The sequence below is a fragment of the Brassica napus genome, chromosome A7 (genome assembly GCF_020379485.1).
Source record: "Brassica napus cultivar Da-Ae chromosome A7, Da-Ae, whole genome shotgun sequence".
Lineage (NCBI taxonomy): Eukaryota > Viridiplantae > Streptophyta > Magnoliopsida > Brassicales > Brassicaceae > Brassica > Brassica napus.
In genome coordinates this window covers 7,832,898-7,842,236 of record NC_063440.1, presented here as the reverse complement: position 1 = coordinate 7,842,236, position 9,339 = coordinate 7,832,898, and the positions used below count along the sequence as shown (strand labels likewise).

Below are 9,339 nucleotides of genomic sequence, written 5' to 3'. Positions count from 1 at the left end.
GTATCAGTATTGGCAACTATTATCAGTTTTGATACAATATGCATGATGTGGATAATATAATCTCTTATATATTAAAAGATAAACATTGTAATAAATGCATTCATATTATAGTAGATATGTGGCAGTCTCACAATGATTTGATAATAAGTATGTTAACACATTCACACTATATTCATAAATGTGTTTACACTATGTACTTTGCGTTTTTTTTAAATATAAAACTCACATGCATGATTCCAATAAAACTCTAGATTTTTCTGTTTGAATAAAAATAGATAACGAATCAAAAGCCAAACTATATATATTATTTTTATTGTTAATGGATAAAATTGAGCAAAATATTTATATATTTTGATTCGATTCGTTATCCGTTTTGATCTGAACCAAAAAATTTGGATATCTGTAACTCTACGAAACAAATCAAATACTAAGGGGGTGGTATTGGATCTAGGAATTTAATAGAATTTGATTGAATTCATAAATATATTTTTTACAGTAGTTTAAACGATTTGATGAGACTTTAATGCATTTATAATTTTCTTTTGTTTACTTTTTCTTATGGATTTTAATGGAATGTACATAAATTTGATAGAATATCAATTTCTCTAAAATCTATGAAACTTTTGAATCTTTTTTGTATATTGAAAAGAAAAAGAACATTATTTTATAGAGATATGGGATTTTTTGATATAGGGTTGCTTAGAATATATAGAAGAGGGTCTAACAAAAACTCATTCAAAAAATGATAGGTACCATTTTATTAAGATTTTATGATATATTATTTTTTAAAATATATTATCAACGACAATTTGAAATTTTGTAATTAGTATTTTTGATAAGGTACTATTTTGTAGGGATTTCAAATACAGGTATATTATTTGTAGACGTTGCATAATTAAAATTCACAATACGATGGGAAACATTTGTGTTACTACAACGACCGTAAAGACGCACGAGATACAACTCTGTGAAGGAGGTCCAAACTGATCGTCGCCATTCTTTTCCACACTCTTGAAACAAATGAAAAGCATAGAAATAGAGATGATGTAGTTGTTGCGTTTTCTTACGATAGTGTGATAAGATACAAATATGGTGGGATAATGATCAACAAAAACTCCTGGAACAAGTGGAGGTCCAGACTGATCGTCAACTACTTCATGTCCAACAATATGTTGTGTTTTCTTACGATGATTACAAATCTCATCATAAGAGTAGGGAATTGGTTCTTCACATTTTTACTATATATTTTCCATTAAATTCTTTTGAAATGCTATTACTACAAAATCTATCAAATATTGAATAACACTAGAATTTAAAGTAATTAGAAATTTGATTACAAATCTTTAAACCAATAACACAAGAATTTAAAAGAATTGATGAAATCCATAATTGAATAACAGTAGAATTTAATGGAAACTATAATTCCTCTAAATTCCATCAAACTTCTAAATCCAATACCCCCACCTAAAATACAATATCCAAAAAAGAAGCAAATCACAAATACCAATATTTTTTAGGAACAGATTATCTAATTCAATCTGTTATATGCATATATACATATATGTAAAAAAATACATTTATACGTTATATATATTATACTTTATATCAGTTTTACAATATTTTTATGGATTAAATTTATTATATTAGGTACAAGAATTTAAAAAGTTAAATATTGTTTTATTTTTAAATAAAATGTTATTATTAAAATTTTCAATTATTTTTAAAATTTTATTTTATTTACGGATCAAATCAGATATTCTTTAAAATTCTAAAACATTTCGGATATCCGAGTCACCGAATATCTAGGTGGTTAAAGATTCGACACGAATACTTCCAAATACCCTGATATTCGATATGTACCCACTTCTATTTACGGGTAAAATTTTTTTTTCTTTATATGAGAAAATGACTAATGTCAAAGCCTTTTTATTTTAAAGTAATTTTAGTTTTATCTTTCATGTATTATTTTGAACAAAAATGTCATTTAATATTAGTTAACAATATCTTTATATATTTGTCAACTATTTTTATATACTTTTTATATACACATACATGTGCGCCTTGATGTGAGCACCTTGTAACTAAGTATTCACCACAATTGAAGTATCTAATTTTTTTTAAAGTTGAAATATTTTTTCTTAATGCTTCTTTTACTACCGACCAAATTGTAGTGAAATGATTTGTCTTAATAATTTTCTTTTATATTTCTTAAACTATCATCTGCTTAGAAACTATAATATGAAACTATTGGTTCGGCATGACGACTATTTAAAATTCAGAACATGAAAATAAACAAATAATATTAATTTTTTGTTTTTACCGGAAAACAAAAACCAAAAAATCAAACATTTTAACCGAATAAACTAAAATGAATATTAATTTAAAATAATAGTTATATTTTAGAAGATTAAAAAAAAAAAATTAAAACCGACCTAATATCCAGATTAGACAGATTTAATGTCTTTTTATTAAAAATAACGAAACTAATAATCACATTCCGCGCAAGTCACGAGTTACCTAGTATGACTAAGATAAGACTTGCGCTTTGCGCATGATAAGTTTATATGAAACTTATTTAAGAAATATCGTATAGAAAAAATTTATATTATTGATCGAATTAATATATTTGGCTCTTAAAAAAGTTTTTTTTTTAATTACATAATTTGTTTACTATTGAACTGATCCCATTTTTAAAAATATTTTAGGTCAAAAAATTTATTTATCGCAAAAAACCTTACGTTTAGGCCGAAGCATCTCCTGCCTACTATTTGGTTACAATGAAACTATGCCAGGTCGGTTTTATATTATGATTTAGCAATTTAAATGTTAATTATGGTTATGAGAAGTTTACGTTAAGGTGCCAATCCTATCTATCTTCGATATTTTTCTTCTTTTTGTGCCATTTTGGTTATTGCTCGATATAAATATTGATTTTTGAGTTTAGTCTAATTTTTTTCTTTTATTTTGGCCTGAAATTTAGAAAATGTTTAAGATTTAAAATTATTAAAGGGATACATACTTAGGTTAAGATATGCGTCTTGTGCAGAATAAATACTTATTTTATATTTTTCTGCATATTATGAAATATTAAAATAATAATTTTGTATTAAATAACTAAGAAATCAGTTACTATTATGTAATAAATTGGCTTGCACATATAAATCAAATGATTGTTCATGTTTATTCACAATCATTTTAGAATAAATAAATCAAAACAATCAATCTTATCTATCGTATATGATATATTTAAACGATATGAAGTATATATATATATTAACATAAATACCTATTAAAATAAATTATTTATTTATATGATTTTATTATCATTGTATATTTTATAGAAAAAAATTTAAACATTGATCACAAAAGTTTATGTGAGACTTTTAACAGTTTAGTAATTTTTACTCGTTTTAAAAATTCAAAATACAAAATATGCAAATAAATCTAATTTTTAATATATGATTAATGTAATTTTGTAATTTATTTTAATGGTAAATAATTAAACAAAAATGATAGAAAGCATACATATTATTAGCAAATCTTTATTATTTAAAATCATTAATTACTATATATATCATAATCACATTAGGTAATTCCGTAGGTTTTATTTAAGAAAATAATATATAGTAAATATACACATTGTTTTAGTTAATATCATGTGATATCATATAATTGGTATTAAATGTTTCTATTGAGATATAAAAATCGAATTTGACCAACATGTTTTTCAATTTCAATGTGAGGTTGACACGTATGAATAATTAACTACCTAATTGATTGACACATAAGCTAAGAGTTTTTTTTTTAATTATTACAAAATTGAGATTACATATTTTCAAATGTTTCTCAATTAATATATATGGGTTTAAAAGTGTTAATTGTAACAAAGTTAAGTCTATAACTAAGCCTCTACGAGATAAATATAAACCCCCTACGAATTGAAGAACAAGAGATAACTTAGATCCATCTACGGCACAAACATATGCTCTTCGCAATTTTATAAAAAATAAGGAGTTCATTTTTCTAAAATTTCCAGTTTCATTATAATAGTTTATACATTAAATATTGTATTACAAAATAATTAATACAAAAGTATTAAATTGTTACTTTTGCCCATCAGTACATTGCAGTCAAACAAAAAAATATTGGGAAAATTGTTTTTTAGACAAAAAAAGATACTTTGTCCCATTAGACTAATCCCAAAGTGTAATTGTCTCATTAGGCTAATACTTTCATAATTGCCTATTATATCCCTTAATTAACTTACTAATTTTTTAAAAAAATAATTTAGTTAATTATATATGTTAAAAAATAAAGAAATTAAATAGGAAAGGGGGAAAATTCCCAAATTTTAAACCTATTTTTGTTTGACAAATTTTTGTGTGCAAATTCCCAAATAACAATTTTGTTTTTCATTGGTGCAAAAAATTCAATTTTTTCAAAAAAGATAACATAATATTTCTAAATATTTTCATAAATGCATTTTCCATAGTTCCGGAACTGTTCATACTCATCCGTAAAATATGCATTATACTATGTGTTGAATATAGTTAACCTGTTTGAAATTAGTTTCTACAGGTTTTCAATTTTGAGTAATTTGTAGATTGTTGGTTCTACATATTTTAGAAAAATAGGCAAAACGCAGAATGTGTATTTTAAATATTTTTATATTACTGTTACTTGAATAAAACAATACTACTGTTATTGCATTTTCTTGAAAATAAGTACTCTCTCCGTTCCCGAAAGTAAATTTTTATAGAGTTTATTCTTGTTTTATAAAAATAGATTTTCTATATTTTTAAGATATTTTTTTATATTTTAAAAAAACATTAATTGCAAAATTTGAAATGAATTAATTTTATTAGTGGATAATCATTGGAAAGTGTATTGAAAAATAAATTATAAATATTTTATGTTTTTAATAAATTTGAAAACTTTAGAAAATCTTAGTTTGGAGTAGTATATAATTTTGAATAATCTCCAAAAATGTGGGGAATTTCGGGTCACACGTTCTCCATCGTTGCACTTTTCACTCATCACCCCTCAAAAGTCTCTTCTTCTAAGAGAAATCAACAGAATGAGATAAACAGAAATAAAAAAAAATGTCAGACAGGAATCCGGAATCCTCAAACTTGAACGCGCTAAACACGGACGTCACGGAATCAATCCTGTCCCTCCTCCCGATCCCATCGCTCGTCCGCTTCTCCACCGTCTCCAAGCTCTGGCGCTCAATCATCACCTCCCTCCCTCCTTCCCCTTCCTCTTCCCCATGGCTCTTCCTCTTCGGCATCCACAACACCTCCTCCTTCCACAACCAATCCTTCGCCTTCGACCCCCTCTCCCACTCCTGGCTCCGCCTCCCCTTCCCCTCCCTCCCTTCCCTCCACCTCGTCGGCTCCGATCGCTTCCTCTTCTCCACCGCTCCCAGATTCTCCTTCTCCCCCATCCTCAACCCTCACTGGCGTCCCACCTCCCCTCTCCGTTTCCCCCGAATCAACCCCCTCCTCGGCGTCTTCCCCTCCTCCTCCAAGCTCATCCTCGTCGGCGGTGTCGGATCCATCGGCGGCTTAGTCAACATCGACGATCGCTCTCCCGTTCAAATCTACGACTCCGCTCTCGACTCCTGGGAGCTCTGTCCTCCCCTCCCCGACGCTTTCCGATCAAACGCCCACGAAACCCTCAGCTCGGCCCTCTGCAAACGCAGCTTCTACGTCTTCGATGTCACCTCGTGCTTCATCTCCTCCTTCTCCTTGGATACTTACACGTGGAGCGACGTTCAGACGCTTAGACCCCCCGGCCTCCTCTTCGCCTTCCTCAACTCCTGTAACGACGCCCTTGTCCTCGGCGGAATGTGTTATTCGGATCGCGGCTTCTCCTTTAACCTCTGGAGAGTCGACCAAGGCTCCATGGAGTTCAGCGAGATCGCCATTATGCCTGACGCTTTGTTGTTTGGCTTGTTGGTTGATTCCGAGGATGAGGATGATGCTCACCGCTTCACGACTTTGAAATGCCTTGGCTCTGGGAATCTTGTTTATGTGTTTAACCAAGATGCTCATAAGAAGTATCCTGCTTGTGTTTGTGACATTGGTGTGGAGAATGGCAAGTGTACCTGGAGGAGTCTGCCCAATTTGCCCTCTCCTGTTAATAAGTTTCATAAGCTTGTTACTTTCTGCTCCACTCTATCCATTACCGACGTCTTCCACTCCGATGAGGCTCAGATTGGTGCTTGAGTTCCTTTTACTTATGCCAATGGTAATGATGATGATCTGTCCTCTTACTACATCATTTGATCCAACACTAGTATTGACATTTGGTGTTGTGTAGGCTTTGCTGGTTTGGTGTGGTAAAACTTTAGAAAACATTATAGTTTAGATTCTCTACGGTCAGAAAGAGATTAAGAACTGATTACATCTCAATCTTCGTGCTGCAGGTAAGCTATTTATAGTCCAAGTACCTATCTTACCATCCATGGGGTACGATTTAACTTGGATTCTTCATCCATTGATGTATTGATATTGCTTCTCTGATTACTAATGACTAATAGTCTTGTGAATTGCCAGTTACAATGTAAAGTGGAGATGAACAGAGAAGATAAATAATGGAAAGTGTATAAAGATGGGTATCCATTTATTATGGTAATCATTCATATATGTAATTAGGTGAAAACTGATTTTGTAATTCTTCGTTAATATGTTGTTGCTATGTTAACTCTTTTGTACGATTACATATAGTGTATATTTGTTTATTCCATTGTTTCTTCGTAAGACCTTTTCGGTCAAGTCAGTAATCTCAATGTTTTAAAGTGTGATCACAACACTAATTGCTAAACTCAGACAAAGAGTGGCAAAGTGTTGAAGATGGATCCAACGAAATTGATGTCAACGAATCGAAAATTTTCATGGAGATTGATGCAGAGAAAATTTGGATATATTCCAAATATTATTATTATTTATTAATAGAATAATTATTTTTATTGTTTTAAGGTTTTAATGGTTTTCCTATATTAAAATAGATTAGGTTTTCTAAGATTAGTGATTTATTATAAACTAGATCATAATCCGTGCGCATACCCGGAGCGAGTTCTTATAATAATGTTTGTTTATGAAATAATTTTAACATTCTGAAACACTACAATTTTTATCGATTATAAAATGATGAATACAAATATTGGTCTCTTAAATATATCATCGCTGTTTAAGAGTAAATGTATTACATTTCATTTTAATTATTTTTAAGACTTCATATGTACAAAAAAAATTAAGTTTTGTGGATGACACAAATTACCAAAACCAATAGGCAACATCGATTGTATAATGACGAAAGATGATTAGATTTTCTGCTCTCGATTTGTTTACTATTGACTCTGCATAAATGATTTTATTTTCTACCTCTATAAAATTGTGCTTTCATTCTCGTCTTTGTTTCATTGATATGAGTTACGTTTCTTTTTTTTAAAAACTTTTTTTATGAATTCAGTGAATTACTTAAGTGTCAATTAAAAAATGGACATCTGTAAAAATTAGTTTCACTCCATATATATATCTAAGAATAAAATTTTGAAAAAAAATCACTGGCAAACTATATTAACAGGTTAATGTTCATATCTAATATATCAAGCTGTTATAGAATATAAGTACACATTCGAAATATAAATATTTGTCTAGTATATATTCACCAGCTCGGTCTAAAAATCATATATTTAGAACAAGAAAACAAATTACTTATTTCACCAGTTCGAGTATTATCTGAATCCGAACGGGTAATATCTGAACCAGAATGGATATCCGAAGATAACCAAACATAAGTATACTTAACTATATATTTCTAGTTTATTTCTCTCATTTTATTCAAAATACTTATATTAATGATTCTTATTCCTCAAAATTAGATAATATACATAGAATTATGGACAAAATCATTTGCTACTCACTTAAAATACATATCAATTTCTTGTTTCTTACATTAACAAAAGTTTCATCTAAAATTTCAAAACAACAATTAAATTAGTGTCTTTCTATTTTTAAGTTTTATCTCCAAACCTATTAATAGTTTAATCTTTTAAAAATTAAAAAAAACAGTTAAGTTAAAATATATTTTAAATACAAAAAACTTAAACAATGAATAATTTATTTATTTTTCTTCATAATTTGAATATCCGAACCCGGCCCAAAATATTTGAATCCGAACATAAAATACCAGAACCCGACTCGAAGTGTAGTAATACCCGAATGGGTTATATACCTTTATACTGAAATATACGATACAAACCCAAATATGTATCCCAACGCCCACCCCTATGATATATGATCATTTGCATCTTGCTTGAACCAAAAAAAGTTAAACTATTGATCACAAATTTTTTTATGTGGAACTTTTACCATTTTTAGTAATTTATAGTCGTTTTTAAGAATGTACATCCATAGTTATATTAGCTCAATGGTATAAGTGTCGTAGCCAGTGGCATCGGGAACAGTTAAGCTATTAATCAAGGCTCAATTCTTATAAATATGGCGATACAAAGGTCAAGATTGAAATTGATTTGGAAGTCTCTCCTTCGGAATTAGTTGAAGTTTGTGATCCGGTCGGGTACTCAGTTAGAATTAAGGTTGTGTACCCAAGGCTCCCGTCCAAATGTTGTAATTGAGGTAAGTTTGGACATTTCCTTAACAAATGTTTAAAGCTGTAAGTGAAGAAGAAACTTCAATCAGCAACAATATCAAAGGAAGAGTACACTGCTCAAGTCTCTACAAAATTTTCCTTAGGCAATCAAAATGTTCTAAGCTCTCCGAAAAAAACTGTGGGAGAACCATCAAAGACTATTGCTTCTTCAAAAAAAAAACATCTGGCCCTAATAAAAATATTGTGAGAAGGGCGTGATCTCAGCCCCAAGCTAGAAGTTCTAGTTCCCGTCCTACTACAGAAGTAGATAAGGATTCATCAGTTCAAAGAAGTTGAAGGGAATACGATTATTTCGGTGTTAGGTTTGTTAGAATTTAAATGCTTGGCTGGTGAAGATAACATCTCTACGGTTGCAATTATTCAGCAGACCAAAGATCAGAAAGAGAAGACTATCTCGGAGAGTCCCGACATTTATGAGTCGAGCTTGGATTTCGGATCTTATGAATGTTATCTGCCAGATGATGAAAAATCCTTTTAGTTCACAGAAATCTCAAAGAGGGAAAAGAGAGCCCAAAACCAAAGTGAGTTGTAGAATTCTTTCTCCTCAACAAAGAAGAAGATGTTAGGCTATGATATCCGCTTCTAAAGTCCCCATTTGGGTGGAAAACTCTAACTCCTCTAGAAGCAATGTCTTCCCCCTTCAATTTTTTTTTGTCATAA

The 9,339-nt window shown here is 30.0% G+C and overlaps 1 protein-coding gene across 6 annotated transcripts; it reads left to right on the top strand.

The window, feature by feature from the left end:
- Positions 1-4,964: 4,964 nt before the first annotated feature.
- Positions 4,965-6,750, top strand: LOC106430288 (F-box/kelch-repeat protein At3g24760-like). 6 transcript variants are annotated; one of them, XM_013871071.3, is made up of 4 exons: positions 4,994-6,252; positions 6,325-6,343; positions 6,431-6,473; positions 6,561-6,750. In XM_013871071.3, the coding sequence occupies exon 1, from the start codon at positions 5,103-5,105 to the stop codon at positions 6,228-6,230; it is 1,128 nt and encodes a 375-aa protein (XP_013726525.1). In that variant the 5' UTR covers positions 4,994-5,102; the 3' UTR covers positions 6,231-6,252; positions 6,325-6,343; positions 6,431-6,473; positions 6,561-6,750. The 6 variants fall into 6 exon arrangements, with proteins under 6 accessions (XP_013726522.1, XP_013726525.1, XP_048593061.1 ...); XM_048737104.1 differs by having other exon boundaries at positions 6,545-6,750; XM_013871068.3 differs by lacking the exon at positions 6,325-6,343 and having other exon boundaries at positions 4,965-6,252.
- Positions 6,751-9,339: the final 2,589 nt, after the last annotated feature.

Bases quoted from the DNA above. Each gene is read 5' to 3' on its own strand.
- LOC106430288 (XM_013871068.3), top strand. From the start codon at position 5,103: ATGTCAGACAGGAATCCGGAATCCTCAAACTTGAACGCGCTAAACACG.